This window comes from Emys orbicularis, chromosome 7 (assembly GCF_028017835.1).
Source record: "Emys orbicularis isolate rEmyOrb1 chromosome 7, rEmyOrb1.hap1, whole genome shotgun sequence".
NCBI lineage: Eukaryota > Metazoa > Chordata > Testudines > Emydidae > Emys > Emys orbicularis.
In genome coordinates this window covers 76,562,067-76,588,602 of record NC_088689.1, presented here as the reverse complement: position 1 = coordinate 76,588,602, position 26,536 = coordinate 76,562,067, and the positions used below count along the sequence as shown (strand labels likewise).

The 26,536-nt window shown below is 38.0% G+C and overlaps 1 protein-coding gene across 1 annotated transcript in view; it reads right to left on the bottom strand.

Annotated features, from left to right (window-relative positions):
• Positions 1 to 1,433: 1,433 nt before the first annotated feature.
• PPP3CB (protein phosphatase 3 catalytic subunit beta) overlaps positions 1,434 to 26,536 on the bottom strand; it is a 91,021-nt gene continuing 65,918 nt past the window's right edge. Inside the window, exons 10-15 of the mRNA XM_065407143.1 lie at positions 24,600 to 24,725; positions 18,134 to 18,211; positions 15,131 to 15,215; positions 14,159 to 14,256; positions 3,284 to 3,672; positions 1,434 to 1,459 (exon numbers count right to left, since the gene is read on the bottom strand). Coding sequence (XP_065263215.1) covers positions 3,494 to 3,672; positions 14,159 to 14,256; positions 15,131 to 15,215; positions 18,134 to 18,211; positions 24,600 to 24,725 — 566 coding nt within the window. The 3' untranslated portion in view covers positions 1,434 to 1,459; positions 3,284 to 3,493. The remainder of the gene's footprint in view (positions 1,460 to 3,283; positions 3,673 to 14,158; positions 14,257 to 15,130; positions 15,216 to 18,133; positions 18,212 to 24,599; positions 24,726 to 26,536) is intronic.

Genomic DNA, 26,536 nt, shown 5'->3' with positions numbered 1-26,536 from the left:
CAGAAGTAAGGGTAGCAGTACTGCAACCCCTCCTACAATAACCTTGTGACACCCCCCCCCCCACACACACAACTCCTTTTTGGGTCAGGATCCCTACAATTACATCATGAAATTTCAGATTTAAATAGCTGAAATCATGGAATTTATGATTTTTAAAATCCTATGACCATGAAATTGACAGGCCCCTATTTATATGTTTATGATACTGGTGCAAATTTTGCTCTGTCCCAGTGTCACATATCAGAGACTACATAGCCCATGAATTATGTCTACTGATAAGTTAAAGAAGTATGGGCTGGATGAATGGACTGTAAGGTGGATAGAAAGCTGGCTAGATCGTCGGGCTCAACGGGTAGTGATCAATGGCTCCATGTCTAGTTGGCAGCCGGTTTCAAGCGGAGTGCCCCAAGGGTCGGTCCTGGGGCCGGTTTTGTTTAATATCTTTATTAATGATCTGGAGGATGGTGTGGACTGCACTCTCAGCAAGTTTGCAGATGACACTAAACTGGGAGGCGTGGTAGATACACTGGAGGGTAGGGATCGGATACAGAGGGACCTAGACAAATTGGAGGATTGGGCCAAAAGAAACCTGATGAGGTTCAACAAGGACAAGTGCAGAGTCCTGCACTTAGGACGGAAGAATCCGATGCACTGCTACAGACTAGGGACCAAATGGCTAGGTAGCAGTTCTGCAGAAAAGGACCTAGGGGTCACAGTGGACGAGAAGCTGGATATGAGTCAACAGTGTGCTCTTGTTGCCAAGAAGGCTAATGGCATTTTGGGCTGTATAAGTAGGGGCATTGCCAGCAGATCGAGGAACGTGATCATTCCCCTTTATGCGACATTGGTGAGGCCTCATCTGGAGTACTGTGTCCAGTTTTGGGCCCCACACTACAAGAAGGATATGGAAATATTGGAAAGAGTCCAGCGGAGGGCAACAAAAATGATTAGGGGTCTGGAGCACATGACCTATGAGGAGAGGCTGAGGGAACTGGGATTGTTTAGTCTCCAGAAGAGAAGAATGAGGGGGGATTTGATAGCTGCTTTCAACTACCTGAGGGGGGGTTCCAAAGAGGATGGAACTCGGCTGTTCTCAGCCGTGGCAGACGACAGAACAAGGAGCAATGGTCTCAAGTTACAGTGGGGGAGGTCTAGGTTGGATATTAGGAAACACTATTTCACTAGGAGGGTGGTGAAGCACTGGAATGTGTTACCTAGGGAGGTGGTGGAATCTCCTTCCTTGGAGGTTTTTAAGGCCCGGCTTGACAAAGCCCTGGCTGGGATGATTTAGTTGGGAATTGGTCCTGCTTTGAGCAGGGGGTTGGACTAGATGACCTCCTGAGGTCCCTTCCAACCCTGATATTCTATGATTCTATGGTTCTATGATAACACTTACCTTTGTCAGTCACTTGGTCTTCTGTGTTCAGATTGTTCATCACTATTTCCAGTTAAACTGCATCTAAAATAAATAAAGTAAAACCAGAATAGGTTTACAGTTCAGAATATACTATAGTCTTTTTTAGTAGATTTTCTCATTTACCTTCAACCAAAACAGACTAGCAAGATTCAACCTTATCATATTATCAACTATTGGCTCTCAAATAAGCCACCTTACTTGACATCACAAATGGTCATTCACAACCATTGAGCAAATACAAAAGGCATCAATAATGAACAGCTTTTTAAAAAAAACTTGAGTGAACCCTAATATTGACCTTCCTTGTAGGTTTGTACAAATCATCATTGGATGTCAAATTTAATGTCGAGAAAAATTCTGAAGTATTTTATTTGCAAGAACTCGCTAAACGAAAATTAGCAAAATAAATGGAAGAAGAAATTCAAGATGACAATTTAAGCTTCAATTATATTGCTTTAAAGTATTGCTTTAAAGCTGAACTAAGTGACCATTTACACTATATCCATTTTTCTGCCAATTTAAAATGATTTAGAAAAATACTGTTCAAAATAATAAAACAAAAACACGATGTTAGAAGCAGCAGCCCATGCACAAAATTTATTGTGTGCTACTGTTTATAAAATACTTGAATATTTCAGAACATGCATAAAATTTTCAACTTAGACAGGGGTTTCTAGAGATTGTACTTTATGGCAAACAAAAAGGGAGATGAACTCTAGTGACTTAAGTTTCAAGTTGTGTTCCAGGGGATGAGAAAGGTAGGTAGCAAATGTCAAAATATATAACAAAGTACAGTGGCAAACAGTACAGTTCATTATTTGTGAACAAATCAGCATATGGTTTCAATTTTTAGTTTAACCAAGCAGTCCTGTAGCTAAAAAAACATGCAGTCTCGATTTTACACTTTCACTAATGCCTTAACTGAACAGAACAATTGCTTATGTACTGCATAAATATTTCAATAACATTTTCAGTTTCCTTTACAGAATTAAGAAAAATAATAAAAAGCTTGCAGCTATTCAGCCTGCCCAGTGATTATTAGCTATTTAAGCATCTTTAATACTCACAATAAAGTAAAAGTACCCATAACATCTATATAACCTATAGATGTTGTTCCTGTACATCAGAGGTCTATATATTAAATATTTGCAAAATGAAAACATGCATACACAAAATACAATGCCAAGCTTTACAGACTTGATATGAATCAAAATGTACTTTAACATAATGTACAAAGTTCAATTAAAAGTACCTTAAAATTAACAATTGCATTATTTTTCAGACTTCTAAAATTTATTTATATATATTTTAAATTCAAGGTGTGGGGAGAGTCTCAAAAGCTGGGCATAAAAGTTTCTACATTAAATACTTTAAAATCTGTGTTCAAGTAATAAACATTCCTACATAGAAATCTTCTGATAAGCTTTAACTAAAAAATACAGTGAATATAATACAGAATTAGCAACATCTAAGGAGTACACCTGAGGTCAGCATTTTACAGAATGACCAACTGAGATTTTTGGCATTTTTTCCATTTATTTAACATACAGTTTTTGCAGCCTCAGATTTTTTTAAGACTATTCTAATCTATGTTTTTAAAGACACTTCATGTAACCAATATCCATTAATAAATAGTAGCTCTTAGGGTTGTATTTGAAAGTCTGATTGAAAAAAACAAACAAACAAACAAACTAGCTCTGCTGAAAAGAAAATCCCATTTTGTAAACTTAAAGTGTTGACTATGATAAGCATAAAATGCTAGTCTAGATGTGCTTTACTGATAACAGCCCAACCATTTCCCCATAGCTCTCCTCAATATTCAGCCAGCAATGTTGGAATTTCTGTAAATATATGAAGCATGCTCACAGATGTTCCGTCATCACTTATAGAGAGAGGCTGTTGCCTCAAAAGCATGATGGTTTATCTTCAGCGGGATCAAGTTATGTTTTCCACATCATATTAAGAAGTCAGTTTGACTGATTGATCCCCTGGCTATTTCATCTGTTGTCATGTCAAAAAGCAGTAATCTAGGAATTCTCAGGCAAGACATACGAGTAAAACCAGAAGTTGGTGTGGTCACTGTACATTGTTGTTGCCAGTTCCATTGTTTCCATTGGCATTTGTTGTGTTTACAGAATTAATACCATCTTGCTGAAGAGCATCTTTTCTTGGTGGCATTCTCTCATTGATCCTATCCAAACCTTTTGCTTCTTCAAAACTGCAGATTTTATGTTGCGGAGAAAATCCTCGTATCGCTTAACAAAATGCAAATTTCATAGGTCAGTAACAGAAAAATAAGTTGAAAGTATATACTTTTTCTAATAAAATGATTTTAAAAGACAGCTAAGAAATTAGCCAAAGGAACTTTTATGGCTCTACAACTGAATTAGTAAAAGCTTATCTAATGTGCTTTCCTGGAATGTTCAATGGCAATCATGATTTCAACTGACAATCAAAATAGTATATGGCAAATATTTTTCAGGTAAGAATCAAGGTGGCTTAAACCTACTTTGTTGCTGAGCACTCCTGGTGTGATCAGTGCTAACAACTGCTTTGCTGCTGTGTGTATCAGGCTCATCTTAACATCCCGTTCACTTCAATGGAATGTCAATAAGCAGATCAGCAAGTGCAGTGAAGGCAAAGCAGCACAAGTGTTTTAAAAAAAAAAAAAAGGCCTTCAGATTTTGCATACAAATCAACGTCCTGATCCTGCAGTTTTCATGCAGGCAAAACTGCAGAATATGGCTTTAACTCTGTTCTAATCATGTGGATGGTTGAAATGGACATGACCAGTCTTAGAAGTCATCAGCTGGGCAGTGCTTTAAACAGGAAACTAGATATTACTCTTCTACACATCATTTTAAATGAAATAGGAAATGCCTTCTTACTCAGCTGCATTTAGATGTAAAAATGGCTGACCATATGAAAAGCCTGAAGCCTTAGGAACAAAATTTTCTGTTTTATGTGTGCATGCAGTATCCACTGATTACAATGGAACAGAATTTGGCTCTTGGTAACATTTTTGGATATCTGATTTCCATAATATAAAAAAAGTAGTCATTAAATGGTGTTTTGCGACCAAATTTGAAACATACTAAGGAGGGTCTCCCAAGTGCTATGCTGTTTGTCATTCACTTCATTTAACATTGTGATATAGGAAATCAAAATGTGTATGTAAAAGGCTTTTATTTACATACCCTAAAATTGTATGGAGTTGTAACGACATTAACAAAGGGTGCCTGTACAGCAACATATTTGGTACAGCAGCACTGGCAACCCCTGTATTTTGCTATGCCTTTCATTGTCAGGTGTGTGTACAGACTATAAACAAATTTGGTCAGCAAACTACCTTCAAAATCACATAGTAAAAATAGGAACACTGTAATGATAGGTCTTGCACTACCAGATGTGTTATGGAAAGTGATGACAAGATTAGGTTTCAAGCCACTAAAAATAAACTTCATCAAAAGAAACATGCATAAATAACCCCCACCCCCAACTCAAAACATATCTGCAGTTTAATTCAGAAAAAATAAAATTCAACACTACCACTTTTTAAAGTCGTCAAGACACAAACCACATATCACAACATGCTTTACACAAATAAAAAGCAAAAAAACTATTGCCCATTTTGTAAAGAAACTGGAGAAAAAACAAAATGATTTATCTGAAACATTATTAAAGGAAGTTATTATCCTAAGGCAAGAAATGAATGTTACATGTAAAAAGGATGAATTAATACAGTTGATTCATCTCTGGTTGTGCAAGTTGAATGTAAGACACATGCACACAGAATACTTTTGAATTCCCGCCCAGACACCACAGATCTTTTCCACTGGCAAAGACTCTGATCATACCTTTTTCAGCCTCAATTGCCTCTACTGTGGCTGTACAGAAGTGAGCAGATGCATGCAAAATGAATGAGAAAGATGAAGAGTGTAATATCGCATAGCAGAAAAGGCAATGATCAATTTAATATATCACCCAAGCCCAGATCTGATTGCAAATATTTTACAGTGAAAGTTAAGACTTTTTTTTAAACTGAAGTGAAGTGACTCCTATATCTCAAGTGACAGTTTATCAAATGCAACACTCATATAATGCAACTTAATCTACCTAATCGTATATAATTGGTCGATTATTTCTTTACATAAACTAACATACAACCCTAAATACTGTAAAGTTTAGGGGCATATTTTGGTTTCAACTAGGTTCTACAAATTCTTTGAAGGTCCATAGCACTTTACTGGACTCTGTGTTACCAAGAAAGATGTTATAAAGGAGCAAAGTTAAGACTATCAGTGTTTTATTAGTAAGACAAAATACTAATTTAGTACAAGTGGATTTTATCTTTTTATTTAATGTTTGACACAATGGTCCTTGCACACATCTTTTGCACTCAGAAGCTGAACTCAGTACTTGGATTTTAGCATTGAATTCTGAGCAAATAGGCGATACTGTGATTCAAATTGAATTCATGAAACGAAATTCAGATATTAGAGCATACGAACAAAATCTAACAGGTCACATTTACAAACTGCCAAACAGCAACTCACGTTTAGGGAAGTAAACCATGATGTTTATAGCTGGAGGAGCTTTGGACAAACACATTCATATACTTTGGTGGATGGATGAATTTACAAGGTCAACATTTCAAAGATCTATGTTATGTCTACACTAGCACTTTTGTCGGTACAGGGTATGAAAAAACCACCTCCCTGATCGACATGAGTTTCACCAACAGAAGTGCTGGTGTGGACAGTGCTGTTGGCAGGAGACGCTCTCCCGCTGATATAGCTACCGCCGCTTATTGTGGGGTAGTTTAATTATGCCAATAGGAGAGCTCTCTCCAATCAGCATAGAGCAGCTACATGGGAGACCATACAGCGGCACAGGGTCGGTAGTGTAGACATAGCCCTGATTGACCAGTTAGTGTTTCTAAAGTTAAGTAGCTGTGTAAACAGCTGTAACTTTTTATATTTAAGGATTCTCCAAGTTCATATTTTGTACAAAATATGACTATGCAACCTACAAAGTTGTCTGCCTTAATGCAAAATTATTAGGTCTAATAAGACTATCAAGACCTTAGCCATCTTTTTTTAGTACAGCCTTCCTGTATAAACCACTTATTACTAAATCTTTACAGTGAAAAACTGAGTAAATTTCACTAATGATCATAAGTAATTCTGTGCATCTCCCTTCCATCAATCCTACCTCCAAAACAGTCATTTAGAATCATAGAATTATAGAACTGGAAAGGACCTTGACAGGTCATCTAGTCCACTCCCCTGCACTCAAGGCAAGACTAAGTATTATCTAGACCATCCCTGACAAGTGTTTGTCCAATCTGCTCTTAAAAATCCCCAATGATGGAGATCCCAAAATCTCCCTAGGCAATTTATTCTAGTCTTAACCACTCTGACAGTTAGGAAGTTTTTCCTAATGTCCAACCTAAACCGCCCTTGCTGCAATTTAAGCTCATTGCTTCTTGTCCTTTCCTCGGAGGTTAAGAAAAACAAATTTTCTCCCTCCTCCTTGTAACAACCTTTTATGTACTTGAAAACTTATGTCCCCTTCTCAGTCTTCTCTTCTCCAGACTAAACAAACCCAATTTTTTCAATCTTCCCTCATAGGTCATGTTTTCTAGACCTTTAATCATTTTTATTGCTCTTCTCTGGACTTTCTCCAATTTGTCTACATCTTTCCTGAAATGTGGCACCCAGAAGTTTAAGAAGTTTCTCCATTCAACAGACGGTTTACACAGTACTAACAATTTGTTTGCTAAACTGATTCTTAACAAAAAAGAAATTGGAATGGAATAGGTATTAAAGTAAACCTTGGGGAAGCAAGACAGAAATGATTAATTTGTGATTCGATCAGAACAGATTTTCAGAATTCTTTAAATTAGTGAAGTATAATTTGAATAAGAAAGTAAATAGAAAACAAATATATATATATTACCTACATTATGATTTAAAATCATAGTGTACAAATAATTACAATTTCTACAGTGTTGCTTTGGAAAATGTGTCTTATAAAACAGTCATCTGTATTAATACCTTGTATGCATAATACAGTACTTTTACAACCTTTATATTTAGAGTTACAAAAAGCTTCCTGTCCTCAAATGCAAAGAGAAGATATCTCAGGATTAGAGCCAGTTGTGTGAATGGTTATTTTCCATGTTTATGACAAAAAAAATTTTTTGTTCCCAAACAGCAAAACTTAAATTACTTTCAGGAATATCTTAAAAGCTAACCAAACATAAAATTCCTTCTTATCTTTTTATTCTGCCAGTTTGCCACATAAATAAAGCACTAAACCTCTCTTCATCATTCTTGTTACCCATGACGCCTTTGTTTTCAATCTTTTTCTTAAAAGATCATGGATAGTGCTTCGCCTCTGTAAATTATGTAGTTTTGTCATATGTACAGATTTCAAAACCTATTACCTAATTAATTCTACGTCCCCGTTATTCCAGAGAGATCTCAGGATATATATAATTGATTTGAAATAAGAAAGGCAGTTTGTTACACTGAGCATAAAGGAACAAACTGATTAGAAAATATAATTGCTTTTAAAATACAACACAATAAAAACAATTTGTAAAATTTTTACTCAGATTCTCTAAAGGTATGTCTAATACTACCCACCGGATCGGCGGGCAGCGATCGATCCAGCGGGGGTCGATTTATCGCATCTAGTCTAGACGTGATAAATTGACCCCTGAGCGCTCTCCCGTCGACTCCTGTACTCCACCAGGCTGAAAGGCGCAGCCGGAGTCGACGGGGGAGTGTCAGCAGTCGACTCACCGCAGTGAAGACACCGCGGTGAGTAGATCTCAGTACGTCGACTTCAGCTATGTTATTCACACAGCTGAAGTTGCATAACTTAGATCGATTTCCCCTCCCCAGTGTAGACCAGGGCTAAGTTACAAGTGAAATCCTTAATAAACCCTGATACACCTAGCAACAGAACCACAGCATATTAATAGACCCAACTCTGAAATCTTTATTGAAGCAAAATTCTCAGTTAGCTTCACTGGGGATTCTAAGTGGGGACATTCAAGGACAGGTGGCATGATATTTTATATCTTCTGCAGTTCTAAGACTCCCCTCTTGATAAAAAGTCAGCGCTGATGCAACACCTAGGCCAATAAAAAAGTATCTTCCCATTCCTCTAAGTAACGATCAGAGTGGTATCCAAGGGCTAAGATCACCAATGTACTTGATCAGTCCAACTGATTTCACTGGGACTACTTACAAGCTTAAAGTTAGGCATGTGCTTAAGTTTCTTGCTGAATCAGGACCTCAGTTAATCAGAATGCTAACTCCCATTCAAATTAGTACTGTCAAGCGATTAAAAAATTAATCGCGATTAATCGCGCTGTTAAACAATAATAGAATACCATTTATTTAAATATTTTTGGATGTTTTCTACATTTTCAAATATATTGATTTCAATTACAACACAGAATACAAAGTGTACACTGCTCACTTTATATTTATTACAAACATCTGCACTGTAAAAAAGAAATTTTAATTCACCTCATTGAAGTACTGTAGTGCAATCCCTTTATCATGAAAGTTGAACTTACAAATGTAGAATTATGTAAAAAAGAATAACTGCACTTAACAATAAAATAAAAGTTTAGAGCCTACAAGTCCACTCAGTCCTACTTCTTGTTCAGCCAGTTACTCAAGACAAACAAGCATTCCGTGTTGGGGGAGGACGGGGTGGGTGGAGTAAGCAATAACTTGTGCAGGAGAAGGGTCTGGGAGGACAATGGGGAGGAGCAAGCAATAACTTGTGCAGGAGGAGGGTGAGGGAGGTGTCTTGCTGCTGCTTCTGGAAGGGTGGTTTCTGGTACTGGGCTCGCCTCCTTTTACTGAGCTAGGAGGGCTCCCTTCAGCTGAGTGAGCCCCTTGTTTGCAAGGGAAGGTGGATTTTTATCTCAGGGACTCCTCATACTGTAGGGGAGGAGAAGCTGGTGCAGGGAGGCTGAGCTCGCCAGGGGGGTACCCTTGGCGTGAGCGGCCGGCTCGGCGCAAATGGGCACGATTCAGGGGGGTTGGTCCCAGGAGTGAGGGGTCAGCCGAGAACAACCGGGCTCGGGCTGGCTAGGGTGACGATATGTCCTGTTTTGGCCAGGACAGTCCCCTTTTTCAGCTCTGTCCCGGCCGTCCCTACTTCTTCGCCAAAACTGGGTATTTGTCCCAGCTCCAAGGCAGAGTAGAGAGAGGTGGCTGCTGCCTGGGGATCAGCTGAAGGCAGCAGAGCCCGCCAGCAGGAAATTGGAGAAATTTGCTGCTGGCGGGCAGTGCTGGCTTCGTAGCTGACCCCTGGGCGGCGCGGAGCTCGGGGGAGGGGGTGTCAGCCTCAGCCGGGAGAGGCGCAGAGCTCGGGGGGGGGTGTCAGCCTCAGCCGGGGGAGGCGCAGAGCTCGGGAGGAAGATTAGTCTCAGCTGGGGGAAGCACAGAGCTCAGGGTGGGAGGGGGAAAATCAGCCTCAGCTGGGGGAGGCATGGAGCTTGGGGTTGGTGGGGTCAGCCCCAGCCCCGAGTGGCACGGGGCTTTGGGGTGGGGGGTCAGCCCCAGCCACAGACAGCACGTGGCTCACAGAACGAGGGATCAGCCTCAGCTGCGGACGGCACAGGGCTCGGGGGTGGGGGGTCTGCCCCTGAGCTCAGGATGAGGGTCAGTCCCAGCCTTGGGTGGCACGGTGGGAGGGGTCAGCCCCAGCTGTGGGCGGCAAAGGGCTGGGAGGGGGAGATCCCTGCGTGGGCAGTGCAGAGCTCAGCGGGACAGCCCCAGCTGCGGGCAGCATGGGACTCAGCCCCAGCTGCAGGTGGCACAGAGTGGGTGGGGGTGGGGGGTCAGCCCCAGCCCTGGGAGGCATGGGGAGGGTGGTTCCAGTGAGCCCTGCGGTGTGTGTGTGTGTGCGCGCGCTCCGGTGAGCCCCTGACCGTCCTGTTTTTACTTTAAAAACGCAGGGATGAGAACTACCTTACTTTCTGTAGCCTCTTCTCTTCCCGCCCTCTGGTGGTGGCTTGTGTTACTGCGCCTGACCAAACAGGTTTCTCAGAGCAGCACATGCTGCCCTCCCGCCCAGAGGGTCTGCGATTAACGTGTGTTAAAAATATGAACGTGTTAATTGTGCTGTGCGTTAATCCCAGGTGTTAATGGCAGTTAATTGACAGCCCTAATTCAAATAAATGGTGACAACTTCATTGCGCTGAATAAACGGCATTAGAAAAGTTATATCTTACAGCATCATTAAAGTAATGAAGCACAAGTGAAATAAAGTTGCCTGAATTTGCTCATGTAAGCAATATACTATTAAATGCTTAACTCCACTTCAAATAATAATTGTTACAAACAGACAAAGGCAATATTGCCCAAAATACCTTCCCTTTAAAAAATTTATCTCAGTACCAACAACCTTGAATTCCTCTGAACCCCTCCTCCAGAAATGAATCCAGGTGTTTCTCAAGTGGTTAATATGCTCACTTCCTTTTGTGTGATATAGTTATGCTGGTATTCCCAATTTACTCTAATTTTCAGGTTGTTTCCTCTGCTCTTATCAGCAATAAATATATGTCTATTGACTATACCCCTTTACATGATGCTTAGAATTTATGTTGTTACACCTCAGTCTCTTTTATTTCACAAAGAGAATCAGTTTAACCCTTCCTCACAATTTAGATACTTTAGACTGGGTATCATTTTAGGTGCCCTATGCTGCATTCTATCCCAGACAATCAGCTCTTCCCCAAGGGCCAACTCTGAACAAATTATTTCAGGTATAGCTGTACATTGACAGGGTACTAATATCATCTGTTTTTTCTTTTTTTTTTTTAAAACATCATAGTCTCTTCTAATAACTTAGTACAGAGTTTATTGTCCCTTTAAGGACTGTTGTGCCCACTTTTTGTTTGATCTCAAAATGAAACAGTTCTGATTGTAGGTATTTCTTGCCAAAAATCAGAAGTTGGGTCCAAATTACATTTCTGAAGCTCCAATTCAAAATGCTTAATTTGGTTTATTTATATCTGTGTTTGTACTTAGAGTAAATATTAATTTTACAAATATATCTGGATACACTATCTATTCTCATAAAAAAAGTTTCAGCCCAAATCACTTGAACCACATACAACCCCACTAAAATAAAAACTACACAGTGGAAGCAGATTGAGCTTTGACAATGCATACAGATGCAAACAGATGATTTTTCCAATTATCAACACAAGAGAACTTTGCTAATTAGCATTAGTGACTGGGAAACCCATTACTGAATTTTGTGAACTAGCAAGGGAACAAAAAACAATAGAAAAGCAAGGATTATACATCACAAAATAGGCTTTGTTCATTTATTTTCTAAAATGTAGTTTAGCTGTAATTATTTATGACATTTCATACTATACTGGTAAATATACAATATTTTTTATAAATAATGAAATCTTTTCAATGTGAAACCTCACTGTAACATTGGCTAATAAATATTTGCCAAGAAGTGCAGAGTTCACCAATTTTGCGATGATTTAACAAAGTGTAAATTAGTGAGGTTTGTATTATAGTTGTTTTACTTCAGAACTTTTCCTTTTGTAGTTTGGAAACTGTGTTGTATTTATATTTAAAATCTTTAATAGGTTCTGTTTAAAAGATGCATACATAGTTAGTACAAGATAAAAATCTAAATAAATTGCTTCATGTTGATCAGTAAGAACTAAATTATATTTTAAGAAAAGTTAACAATTGGATTATTTTGAAACAGTGAAACAAGAATGAAATAGCTAATGTATTGATTCAGTGTATTAAGGAATACCGCAATAAAGCATTCTGGAGTCAGTGAAAAAAACACACACACACCCAAACCCTTTCCCCCTCCCCCCCTTTGCATACTTTCCAAATGTCCAGCTTTCTCCTCTAGTGGTAATATGCTGCATGTGTTATGTTAACAAAACATGTTTTTCTAGTCAGTTTGATCCTCTCTCTGGTGTTTATAATGCAATATGAAGAAAAACTGGGAAACGAGGGAGAGGAAATTAGAGCACAGACAATTTAAAAAAAAAAGCCAACAAAGTATATCACTAAACAACAAAAATACAAACTGAAACTATAATGTATTCTTTTGGAATGCTCTGGATGGATTGAGGAACAGACACCATTAGTTATAGACAACATTCACAAAACAATCACATACATAAATAGAACATAGAAACTTAACTTGTAGACATCATGAACCCATCAAAAAGTTATTTTAAAAAATGTGACTTTTATATTTCAAAACTATTAAAGAGCTCTGATAAATTAATTGAAAGTTCAGTAAAAGGTTTTAAAAAACCTGATTTGAAATTTCTGAATTTTTCTTTATAAGTATTTAAATTTCAAAATGACAAAAGCAGCTACTCTTGGAAAACAGATCGTGTAAAAATGTGTTTCTGTTCATATATCAAAATCTTTCAATACTGCTATAAATCAGTGCCCAGATAGTGTTTGGTACTATACAAATGCCCAAGACAGAAAGTTGGAATGCATTCAAGTAACTTATGCTTAAGAGTGCTGCACGTGTGAAGTCCAGTTTCCAACCTGATATTTTAATTATCCACCACAATTAACATAAATTTGGACTTCATCCTTTTGACACATTTTGTAAGAGTTTCATAACATTTCTCTTATGCCTAGTTAATCTGTAGTGGTCTTCTGAAAAGTTGATTCCATGTTTAAACAAAAAAAAAAATCAACTTTTACAAAAATATTCAATGAACCAGATTACAGGTATATTTTGTGTAGAGTTCTTTTTATTTTCATGCAAAAATATATGCACACTTAATAAACACCCTTTGATTTTGACTTATTTACAAGATTTAAATTCAATCCCTTTATTCTCAACTGATTTTATAACAATTACTGAATATTTTCAATTACATTAATCTTCAAAATGCACAGACAATGTGCAGCAGCAAATGCAGCAAGCCTCAAAAACAAGGTGCTACACCGTTGCTTCTACATCAAGAGACAGACAAGTATCTGGGAAAGTGGTTTAATTTTAACACTTATACAGACATACAGCTATACCTAGAGAGAGACAGACAGATCTAAGAAAGCAGCTACATCTGCAGAGGAAGGAAACAGCATGTTACAAGGACAATTCAGGGAAGTCAATTATACATAGAACATTTGACAAACAACATAGAGAACAAACTTTGGCATTAATTACCAGGGTACAAAACGCAGCACATTTCAATCTGTCAATGAAGTGAAAAATGAAGCTCAGCAGCCTGCATCTGTTTGTTAATACTAGCATCAAAAAAGTATTTGACATTTACCAATTAAAACTAGTAACATATCTGTAATAAAACTGTTTAAATGAAAAGTGGACAAGTAAAAATGAAGAATTACATTGCACTTTCTGTAATGTAATGACCAAATGACTCTAGATTCCATTATCAGCTGTATACAGTCACCCCACATCTGAGACACTTGTGCCACCTGAAAATTTTTAAATTAAGGAAGCTCAGACTGGTCTAACACTACTAAATATTTGCTTTTAGTTTTATACCCTGGTTAGGTATCCATTTCACATTGCCTGATTAACATATAACACTATGCTTATCTCAGCCGCTAAGACAAGAACTGAAAAGCATTAGAAATTCCCTGCATGCATTATGTGTAGTGTTAGCAAAAGAGTGAGATGTGGCCCAGTCCATCTGAGGCACAGCAAGTTGCATAACATCATTACCACTTTGCAGAGTCTGTCGTCCTCCGGCCAACACTCCACTAGGTAACATTCCAGTGGGAGTCAAACCCTTGAGTGTCAGCACACTTTCACTCTCCTCCCTATGGTGGAAGAAAAGCAATGACATTTAAAAACAAAACAAAACAAAAACAACAACTATAAAGCCACTTATTTATTTTTGCTATGTTTTATCCATGTCAAGATTTAACACAGCTCAAACTTCAAAGGATTAACTATGGGCAAACTTTCCAACCTGGGGAAGAAATTATCTGCTAGATACTAGTCTTTTCCTCTGTCTAGAACTTAATATATATGAAAATAATTATGGGTCAGACTGCTTTCCCCTTTTTTACATGAGTGGCTTTAATTAAACTACCCTTAAGAGTAACAGCTCATCAGTGTGATCAAGTGGCTCAAAGTCTGGCCCACAGATTCTGTAAGTGGGGGGAGGAGGGGGGGAAGGAAGGGAGGGAGTCAAGTTTGAAAAATAATACCTATTTGACCTATGTTGTTTTTGGGGCAAAAGCACACTTTGGAGTAAAATTGATTATGCCCGAATCCTAAGCAGCTACAGAAGTGTACGGTGTTAAAATCTGTAACAGAATAGTCCTGAGCTTTGTGACATTTTCCTAACCAGCCCCAATCCCCTTTGTTATACAACTGTCATTTCAATATCTGTTCATAAGGTACAGACAGACAGACATCTGTAATTAGGACACAGTGATTAGCTGTTTGATTAAAGAGAGACATGCTCTACTTTTTCTAGGTCTCAAAGGTAACTTTCAAAATAAAAAATTTTTTCTCTCCAAATACCCCAACACCAGCAATCTTTTAAAACAACTTGTGAAACCAGAATTTTAACTAAGCTATTGCTTATGGATGTGCATGAAGAACACTTCACATCCAATGGCCTGGATTAGATTTTTCTCTTCCAATATAACAGGGTTACTGGGGAGAGACAAAATGTGTAATTACCTCAGAACAGAGAAAACTCTTGCCATCTTGCCAATTGCACGTATTTTGTTTCTGATTATTTCTTTTCGTGCTGCAGCTGTACCTACTTTCAATGGAATAAAAGAAGGTCTCAAGCTCATGAAGAGAGGGCCACAATTCTATAAAAATGCATTAATTCAGTACAATTTTGTAAATTCAACAATTCTCCTAAGAGAAGTCCAACACCCAAAACATTTAAGTGTGTGCTGATTATAAAACTGGCCTTGCTCACCTAAAGGAGCCAGTAAAACCAATGCCTCATCCACAAAAAGAAAAAAACCTCAAGTGAATCTAGTTATCATCAAAACCACTGATATTGTAACTTTCACAACTATCACGTTTCATTCTCATGGCTTTTCTATTACTAAATTCTTCACTGACACCTGAATCAATTACAAGCCCTACCAGCACAACATAGTGGCAGCTGATATGCACAAGACACAAAAGGTCACTGTTCTGGTACCGATTCTTTGGCAGACTGTACTAACCAAGCGTAGACAGCCTTTCTGCATAGGCTTGCAAAACAACACACACACACACAAAGATAGAGACAGACAGACATACACACACAGAAAAATTCAAAACAAAACCAAAGAGTTCAGTGGCAGACGGTTGCAGAGTCAGCTGGAATATGTGAGGACTCCTTTACCTCCCAATTCTAGGGACTATCTATTCTCGCTTGTAAATTTGCACCATTTGCAGGAATTACCATTACCAAAGGACTGGAATAAATGCTGCATGTTCCACAAAAGAGAGAGACAGACTGGTTGGGAAAGAAAGAAATGCAAACAAAAATTACCAACGAGGCTTTGGAGTGGGGAAAGGAGGGCCATCACTGCCTCCTTTTGATCTGCTACAGCGCAGGAGCTCCCTCCTCATCCCTACCATTTATTTTGGTTTAGTTTACTGTGGGCAGAAGGAAGGCCCCACAGCTAATTTTTTCTTTCCCTTGCTGACCCTCAAATGGAGAGATCAGCCAGAGACCAATCAACACCATTAAAACTATGGATACTTCAAAAGTCTCCTCCGAATATTCAGTCATCTGGGGAAGAAACCATCCACACTCCGATACATGGAGACATAGCCATATGTTGTGTTCCAGCAAAGCAGGCCAAAAGGCAGAGGGTGAACTTGGAATGCCATATTATATATTCCACACCTTCCACAAGCCAAGTGCAATACAATTATTAATCTGAAACACATTCAGCAATATTATTATTCTCCCAGAGATTGACATAACCATTATAAATATCACATGAAACTGATGTGTTCATTATTATTAAAAATATTTCCTTCGAATCACAGAATTTGTACAGACCTCAAATATTTTGTTGACCAAATGATCACACAATCAGAAAAATATTTCTGAACAAAAATGTCTACAGTTTGGGATTTGGGAAAATGTTTGTTAGCTACTATAGAGTTAAGTTAATAGATCCATTTTCAACTATTATATCGACACATCTGTAAAATTGCACAGCATACATATTACTTTTTTCCATCTAAAACTAATTAGAAGATGCTAAACGTACTATATAAACAAGATTTTGGAACATTTTCTAAACATATTTCATGCACAATTTTGAAGTAAAATGTTTACACTAAAAATCATTATAAAAAACAAGACAAAGGTGAATGCTCCCTACACATGCAGGTCCAAAGATAAAATATTAGAAAGAGATAAAAGAATGAAATTCTATAAAAAAGAGGAATGGAAGAAAGGAGAAATATTTTCATGCACAGAAAGACAAATGTCTTGGAATAGGACTTCTGATTACACAAATACAAATCTTTATACATATTTTTAACAGACTGATAGTAAAACAAAAATTCTACATATCTCAGTATATAAATGTGTTCTGTACTATTAACATTCATACTATGGATCTATGAAGTCATATTTCAAAACATCACTATTCTGTCTGGTCTGTACCTTTTTTATTGCCATATGAGAATTGTACTTCAGATAGAGAGTGCAGAAAAAAAAGAAGTGAACGATGGAGAAAAAAAGTGAGTGAGACAAATTAAAAAAAACCCCAAGATATTTTACCTGGCAGTACTAATAAAGAATGAATTTGGAAAAGAAAAGTGAAGGAAACGAAAAATTGCCACACTTAAATTAGTTGAATAAAAAGTGGAAAATGTTGGATACATTTTACAATTCTGATAAGCAAGGAAAATTTGTCAAGTATTTGGAGAATCTATTTATGAAGAGAAGATAGAATAGACTAAGCAAAGAAACTGTTAAAGGAGATGAGATAAAAATATAAAAACAATCAAAATTAGGAAATAGTTCAACTACTGTACCAAAAGAGGGAGCATACTCAATAAATGCTGAGTAAGTCTCTGCTGGAGAAACTAAGTGAAAGCCTGTCATTTTAGAGAATGAAATAATCGCTTAAGCATATGAATATTCCACCTCCACCCCTCCCCTAATGCAATAGGATTACTCATGTGAGTAACACTGTATGTTTGTTTGTAGGATCAAGACCTAAGGCTGTATTTTTAATTTTCACGTTTCTGGCAACAACATAAATGCCAGGAAAGTTCAGGTAGCTCATACAGATAATCAAAACCTTCAAGACCTGAACATACAGCTTTTACTACAGTACAATTTCTTTGTTATTGTTTTTAATATAATAAGTAAGGATTAAATTCTGAAGCCCCAAAAAAACAGAGAAAGTGTCAAGAAAGGTACATAACAATTGCTGTTTATCAAAGTGTAGTATCAAATCAACTGTACTCTTTGGGTAAAGTAAGTTCTAGGAATTTTTGAAGATGTTTTGTTGAACAGTACACTAAATAATATTATTTAACAAGATTATATTATATTACAAATATAAAAATACTATCTAAAGAAAAGAAAAAAACCCTAAAGAAAATAAAAAAATTTCCAACATATAATACAACTGGTCAAAGTCTCAACCACTACTATAGAAACGTTTCCATGAAAATATAGTACTTTAGATACAAAGGTGACCTTACCGTCAAATTGATCTTCTCCCTCTGTCATTAATTCATCATCAGAGCAAATGCTCAGAACATTCACCAACATTTCTGTTACTGTGTTGAAAAGAATAATAATGAATTAACCAACTATACACTGCTACATATATTAATTCATATGTGAGGTGTAACAAATTGTCTGCACTTATGGCTGACAAAATTTCACACCCCAGTATGTATTTTTTCAGCTGCTCAGCAATCTACTCTCCCAGACACAGACACTTTTCATCATGTGTATATTCCTGGAATGAAACATAACAAAATATGATGCTAAGGTAACACCACTGTACAAAGACAAGTGCTGGAATAGCATCACAGACTTCCCTCTTTTCCCACACCCATGGTCCAGAATTAGTTCTTTTTAGAAAGGATCTCCTTTCATAAGTTATGATATTTCTACATTCAAGCAATCTTGAATCTGATGAAAAACCAATAAACTCTAAGCTGTATTTGTACAAAAGCTGATCAATTCAGACTAAATTTTGAGCAGTTAGCTAGTATCATTAAAAAAAAAAAGTGGCTTTAAATGCAGCCTTTGGAGGATGAGCTTTCCAGTCTCCCCGATTAACCATAACATGGTGCAACAGAGAAGGGATGAGAGAGAAAACCAGTGGGGGAAATGGAACCCAATATTTAAAAATATTTATATTTATCCATTTGTGACATGGATAAATGCCAACATAATATTTATATCAACTGAAAAATAAATGGACACTACATGCAAAAACACCTTGCCCTATTAAAAAGCATGATGGACCACCCCTTTCATGTGCTCAAAAAGAGTGTCCTTAATGTAAAAAGTTGTGAATCTGCTCCAATTAGGTTACTCTTTTAGGAAGGTACCTTGTAATTCCATGCAAGTGTATAGATGACAAGAAAAAAAAAAAGAAAACTGTGAATCTTTCAAAGTATTTAGTGAAGGCACACAGAGGAGAAAAAAAGTTTAAACCAGATTTTCAAATAATCTTTAAAGTATATGGGGAACACTTCACATGAATTTGGAATACCCTATATTAATAAAATGACAAATCATCTTAGGGATCTCTCTAGCACTTATAACTACTATCTAACGGGGCCAAGCTAAATCGAATAATTTCACGTGGTGCTTCGCTGACTACTTAGCAAACAAAGGCTACGTCTACACTGCACAATGCTAGCAGCAGTGCATAGGGTATGTGTAACTACATTCGGCACCAAAAATCAGGCTGCACCCACACTGCAGTGTGTAGCTACACGTCAGTGAAAGGTACTAGGGCAGAAGGAAGGCAACAGGGAAAGGCTCAGCAGAAAGAAGTTGCTGGAGCCTTTCCCCACTGCCTCCCCCCTACCTAGGGTGACCAGACGTCCCGATAAAATCTTTTTGCTCAGCCGGGGCAGGACCCGTTTTTGTTGTTTTTTTGCTCAGCCGGGGCAGGACTCGGCTTTTTTTTTTTTTTTTGCTCTGACGGCGGGCACCCCCCCAATTCTTCCCCTCATCTAGTCACCCTACCCGAGCCTTTCCCCTCTGCTGGAATGTTTCTCTGCAGCAGGGAAAATCTCTGGCAGCTCTTTGCTCCCGCAGTCTTTCCCCACCACAGGGAACTGCTGGAACCTTTCCCTGTAGTAAGAAGCAGCTCTGGTAGCTCACCACTCCAGGCGCCTTTCCCTGCATTGGGGAAAGGCTGTGGCAGCAGCAGGGAGCTGCCACAGCCTTTCCCCACTGCTGGAGTCTTACCCTGCAGTGGGAAAAGACCTAGCAGAAAGGCACTACACTGCTAAAAATAGCAGTGTAAGGTGAAGCAGGGGCACACTGTTTGGGTGAGCAGCGTACATATCTGGGTACATTCATACTCACAGGATTCAGGTATGTCCTTACTCTACTTGCCTGAGCAGCGCCTCACTGCCTAGACTGCTATTTATACCCGTGCTAGCTCTGCACGTAATGTAAGGACCCTACACTCCTCTAAAGACATTGTGAAGTGTAGACTAACCTAAAGAGAAATCCCCTTATACAAATTCTACAACTGCAAACTTTATTTTCTCAACCAAGACAATCTAATGAGCAACAAACAAAAACACAATCTTTAACCTGGTAGTAGGTGCTCTCATTAAAAGAATCTCAACAGTACAGAAAGTTCATTTGTCAAAAGTCAAACATGTTTGTATGCAGTGTTGTTGTAGCCATATCAGTCCCAGGATATTAGAGAGACAAAGTGGGTGAGGTAATGCCTTTTATTGGAGCAACTTTTGATGGAGAGAGAGACAAGCTTTCGAGCTACACAGAGTTCTTCTTCAGGTCTGAGTGCCTTTCCCAGAGTGTTACAGCTAAGTACAAGATCAAACAGATCTGTGCTATTTACGCTAAACTATCAGTTTGATCAGCTGTGATGCTCTGGGAAAGGCACTCAGACCTGAAGAACAGCTCTGCGTAGCTTGAAAGCTTGTCTTTCTCACCACCAGAAGTTGGTCCAATAAAAGGTATTACCTCACCCACCTTGTCTCCTCAAATATATTTGTAAACAGAATGGCTTGACAGTTTACTTTCATCTTAAATTTCTTGCAATGGTCAATGAATTATTATTCTCCCACACCTTACCTCCCAACTTTCTTGAGTCAGTGATTGGGGGAGTTGAGAAATGCTTGTCATATGCCTCAAATTGTACTAGTGGTATAACTGAGAACACACATTATCAGGGTCAAAGATAGAGAGGTCCAGATGCCCAGCCAGTTTATTGGCAAACTGGCATTATGCTAATTTACACAACTGAGGATCTGGCCTTGAGATTTAGAGAGAGCCTGGTCCAAAGTGTGACAATTCACTAGATTCTTGGTAGTTATTTTTTCTTTAAATCTGTCATTCTATTGCCAGTTAAAAAAACAAACACACACAACTTCACTACAACAAAGCTCTGAACCTGCACTCTGAAAGAGTATGGGGACATAGCTTCATGTATAAAAATGTACAAGTCTCTTCAATTTTTAACTTTTGCCAATGCAAATAGTTTTAAAAGGAAACACGTTGTGGAAGTATAATTAAACAGTTATATTTTTATGCCAAGTAAAGTTGTCAGTCTTTTTAAGAACTGAATAGTTTTACCAATCGCTCTAAAAATATTCCCCTAATGCATATTTATAAATATGTTTCACTGCTGTTTAAAAAAGTGAATTTTAAGCTCTAAATATGTGCATTATATGTAAAATATGAAATTACACATATAGTCAACCATTACTTCCACATAAATGTAGAAGGCAGCATAAAAGGAAAATAAGTAATATATTTCCTAAATAAGAGTGCAATGTAATTGTACATCAACAAATACGTATTAGAGAAATTACAGCAAATTATTTACTGTTATTTGCAAAGTGCCTACAATGTGCTTGGCACTTTGTAACATAAGATATATTATACTCTCATACAACAGAAGTCCTTTAAATGACAAGGACTCATAGTCCAGAATTTCCACATTTTGTTCCTGTGAGACAAGAGACATGTAAACTCCTCTGACAGATTTTAAAAGTAAATTTAAACAACATTACACTACTTTAGGCATATTAAATATGCAAAATCCTCAGCTAATAATTTAAGGCAAGAGTCAGAGTTAAAAACGGATAAAGAAAGTTTGATTTTCCGCATCAGGGTTTCCCATTATTATATTTTTAAAATATTCAGAGAGCCCAATGTTTACACATTTTATAAAAAGACATTCCCTGACCCAAAAATCCTCTACAATTCAACACAAAGATGTACTACCACTCCTCATGTAATTTTTTTTAAAGTTATCATAAACCTCATTAAATTCTCATATCCTTTTCTGTATATCCTTACACATCAATGGTGACGTATGCATAAGTGAGTGCATGTATGGGGAGAGAGACATTTTCTATGCATTATTTAGAAGCACACAAACACTTTGAAATATCCAGGTTGGGGAGAGTTTAGCTTTTTTTTAAAAATGCCATCGGTTATATTAAAACAGATGAACTAGCAGCAGGGCTCAAGTATAATAGCACAACTATTACAACATCCTTCTCTACAAAGCTGTAACACAGAATTTGATATTCCTGCATGTTACCCCAGAATGTGACAGTACTGCAGCAGTCAGCTATTTTGTGTGTTCAGTCACGGCTAGCTGAAAATCAAACATCACGTAGCTAGGAATAATTTTAGGCCCAGGAGCTAGGCCAGGCAGCTGCATGTCTGCAGTTCTGCTAATCAAAATGGAAGGAATGTTTGGACAGACGACCTTGGTTTTAGGTGCCTGAGACAAATTTTATTGTTGTTATGACTAGAAATGCTTTGATAAGAAATGAGTAGTTTGCTGAAACTAGGAGAATTGGTGATCCATCAGGGCTTACTATAGTGATCCACTAGGAGTCGCTATGAGTTATGTGCTTTATTTAAGTTAGCTATAAAAGATTAGGCAAAAGGATTCATTTGGAAGTAGTCCGAGGACACCAAAACTCCTCAGCAGCTGGAGGGAAGGAGGGCCCTCGGAAGCCTGACTGTTAATTCCTCAAAACCACCTCAGACTTTGATAAATTTAAAGGTTTAGTATGCTCTGAACCAGCTGCTACAGCGTGCGTGTGTGTGTGCTTGAGACCTAATAATGAGTAGTTTTAGATAAAAGTACTCTTGTTTGTATCAATCAGTTATCAGATGGAGGAGCTGTGTCCCCACTGATTTATTCCTTACGCTGCCTGGAAAGAAACAGTTGTTATCACTGCTCTGGGTTTTGAAAACCCTGGGTAACAAAGCCTGTGAGCAAGAACCCCAAAAGTGATCCTGATTTGGGTCTCCTGACTGAAGAATGGACAGCCCCATGGCTTTTTAAATGTAATATTTAAAAGGATTTTAAATTAAAAATGCTTCTTTAAACAGTTTTTTTCTATATCAAGAATTCAGAATGATCAGTCAACAGTAAAATGGAGATAATTTATATTTTGGCATTTTCTCAACTTTAATTATGGTCTGAATGAAACTCAATTTTTTACAAGTACACAAAATGTATCTACCTGAATAGAAAGGCAATGGACCATACTGCTTTTGTTTTTTCACAAACCCTATGATAATTTAAAATGGATTTTGCCGTAAATTACTTCCAATTGGCAAAGCCAGATTTAACCTTTGGTTAAAATGTCAAAGTGTGTGCATTTCTGAAAGCCAACAGAAAGAAAATACAAGGGCCTTTACTAACTTGCACTGTGGTTGCAGCAGTGAGCATATGCTGGCTGAACAAAAAAATTCTCGTTTAACAGCAAGCTTATCTAATTACCAGCCTCTCAAGTAAGCAAAATCAAGTAATATCCCAAATAAACACTGAAAGATTAAAAATAATCCACATTTTCATGAGCAGCTGCCACCACTTACGTGTCCTACAAACTATAAATAAGAATTATACATTTATTGTACTTAATAATCAATTAAATGTCCAAAAGATCACTATATAAACTGATGAGTCTTGACATTTAGATTTCATCAGGTAGTTACATATGAACAGAAAACTCTTTCCAACTCTTATTCTTTCTTTTATTTGAAATCCATAAAGTAATTTGCTACATACACTGAGCATATTAAAAAAAAGCCTAAACTATCTGATTGTAATTTCCTCTCAGAAGGTAATATTAACCCAAACCTGCGTTTATGCAACTGGTCTCAAGAGTACTTTTCAGATACATTTGAAGAGCTTTCTACAACCCCTTCACCAACTATAGCATATATCGGTGGGACTTTAAATAGGACAACCTAATGTCCAACCACGACTGTTTGCTTTTTACTTAAACCTACCTGGAGCCCAATTGTCCTAAATTTAAAATTACCATCTCTGGAGGGAGGGAGGTAGAACGGGGATATCTATTAAATTGTATTTTAGGAGAACAATTATATATAAATTGTCCTTCATCAAAGGTAAATCTTCTGGGCATTGTAGAATGTTAAAAGAACATCCATCATAACTAGACAATATTTAAGAATTCTACATCATTAAGGTTAGGAAAGTGTAACAAATTATTCTGTAGAGTGGAAACAGTTTTATTGAAATTGTGTGTTGATTCAGAGATATACTTCAGAAGGAAGGGGATTTTCATTAAACTATGCAGACAAGTGCCTTCATCTCTTCTAAACCTCTCCATTCCCTCCTCTGCTCCATCAGACAAAAATCAAGCTACCTCAGCCAAAAGCAGGGGGAACAGAGAACCAACAGCTGTAGACTACCTCATGTCCCAGATCACCATCCTTCATGGACATGTTACAGCACTTTCACATGGGGAGTTACAAAACCTTGCAAAAGGTCTTTTGGGATAAGTGTTCACAATTCCGCACCCTATTGAGACAAACAAAGGAGTAGGTGGCAATGATTAACATAGTTCCTTAAGAGAAATCATACAATTAATTTCTCTCATGTAAATATAAACCTGCAACACCCACACAAAACACAAATACAGTTTGCTTGTACAGCATAGTTTCTACCTTTTTCTCCAACAAATGGCAATGACCACGTAAAGACATCCATAAAATTTGGTAACCAATAAGGATGCGGAGAACAATTGAACTGTCGAATATTCATCACATTATTTTCATATTTTAACACAGCAGCTGCAAAACAACATTTAGAAATTAAGGCAAGAATTTTTATCCTTAACACTAAGTATAATAAAAACAAAATCATCAGGAAGATTCAATTATCTTTTCCCACATTTACAGTTATATTACACCTTATGTAAAAATATATGCAAGAGACACTCTATGATCCTTTACTCATGATTATAATGGAACATATTTCTAACAGAGAGCTTTGTTATATGAAAAATCACTTTATGTTGCAATTTAAAAGAGGTACATTTTAAGGAGAATACAAAATTGCACTGACACTTAACTTAATAATGGACACAGAGGAAAAACTACTAAAAGTGCCATTGCAGGTATTGTCACAAACATCCAACTCAAAACAACAGTATAACTGGCTCCAGATTTTTATTATCCCACATTTCGATCAACGGACTACTGGCTACACATTCACAATCAAATTTCAGTTTCTTTTCATCACCTTCAAAGCTTTGCCTAACTCTGTCCCCTCCTTACTTACAATGCCTTGTCAAGCCTCAGGCTGGTCTCCACCTGCCTCCAACTTTGTCCTGCTGTTTTAGCTTCTCCCACAATCATTTCCATGCCTCCTTCCACACAGCCCCCTATGTATGGTACTACATCCCACAGCTCATCTGCACAGTCTCTTCCCTGTCCACATTTAAAAGCTTACTTCTGCAGTGTGGCTTGCCGCGAATTGAGCTGACTTGTATATAAATTGTCTACTACAGTTCCTCGGCCCCTAACCTCTATTTCTCAGCTTGTATTTTACATTGTGAACTGCTCAGAGCACAGAGCATCCCAGCCTGTTTGGAAAGCACTCAGTGGGTGTAACAATCTGTATGAGAGGGTTACTCACCTTATACAGTAAATGAGGTTCTTCAAGATATGTCCCCCTGTGGGTGCTCCATTTCAAGTATCAGGGTACATCTACACTACCCGCCGATCTCAATCTATCAGGGATCGATTTATCTCGTGTAGTGTAGACGCGATAAATCGATCCCCGATCGCTCTCCCGTCGACTGCTGAACTCCAGCAGTGCGAGAGGAGGAAGCAAAGTCGACGGGGGAGCCGCGGCCTTTATTCCAGCGCCACGAGGACGCGAAGTAAGTAATTTTAATTCAATCTAAGATAAGTCAACTTCAGCTACGCTATTTTCATAGAGATTTACAGTAGCAGTGTCCATGCAGATCATACGTGTGCAGTAGATGTCTCGCGGTGCCATTGGTGCTTCATCTAGCATGCGCACAGCCCGATCCCTCCAGTTCCTTCTCTACCGTAAAGTCCTTACTGCCAACTCCAAAGTAGAGGGGAGGAGGATGGGTAGTGAAGCACCCACAGGGGAACACATCTCGAAGAACCTCAGTTACTGAACAAGGTGAGTACCCCTCTCTTCTTTGAGTGATGTCCCTGTGGGTGCTCCACTTCAGGTGACTTTAGAGCAGTGCCCCTCAGAGGTTAGGAGGGACTTTGGGTTTGCTTGCATTGTAGAGGCGAGTACAGTTAGGCCAATTATGGCATCGGGCCTTGAATGATTGCATAATGATCAGTAAATGTATGGACAGAGGCCCAAGTAGCCACTCTACATATGTCTATTATAGGCACTTTGTTTAGAAATGCTATTGAGGTCGATAGAGCGCGTGTGGAATGGATCTGATGTCCTTAGGAGGTTCTGTATTGTGTGTTTGGGTAACACTGTTGAATACAGGTGGAGATCCATTTAGATAATCTCTGAGTGGATAGCACTTATTTTTGAATGTTCGGTCATGGACACAAAGTCTCGGGGACTTTCAGAAAGGCTTCATTCTATCTAACTAGAACGC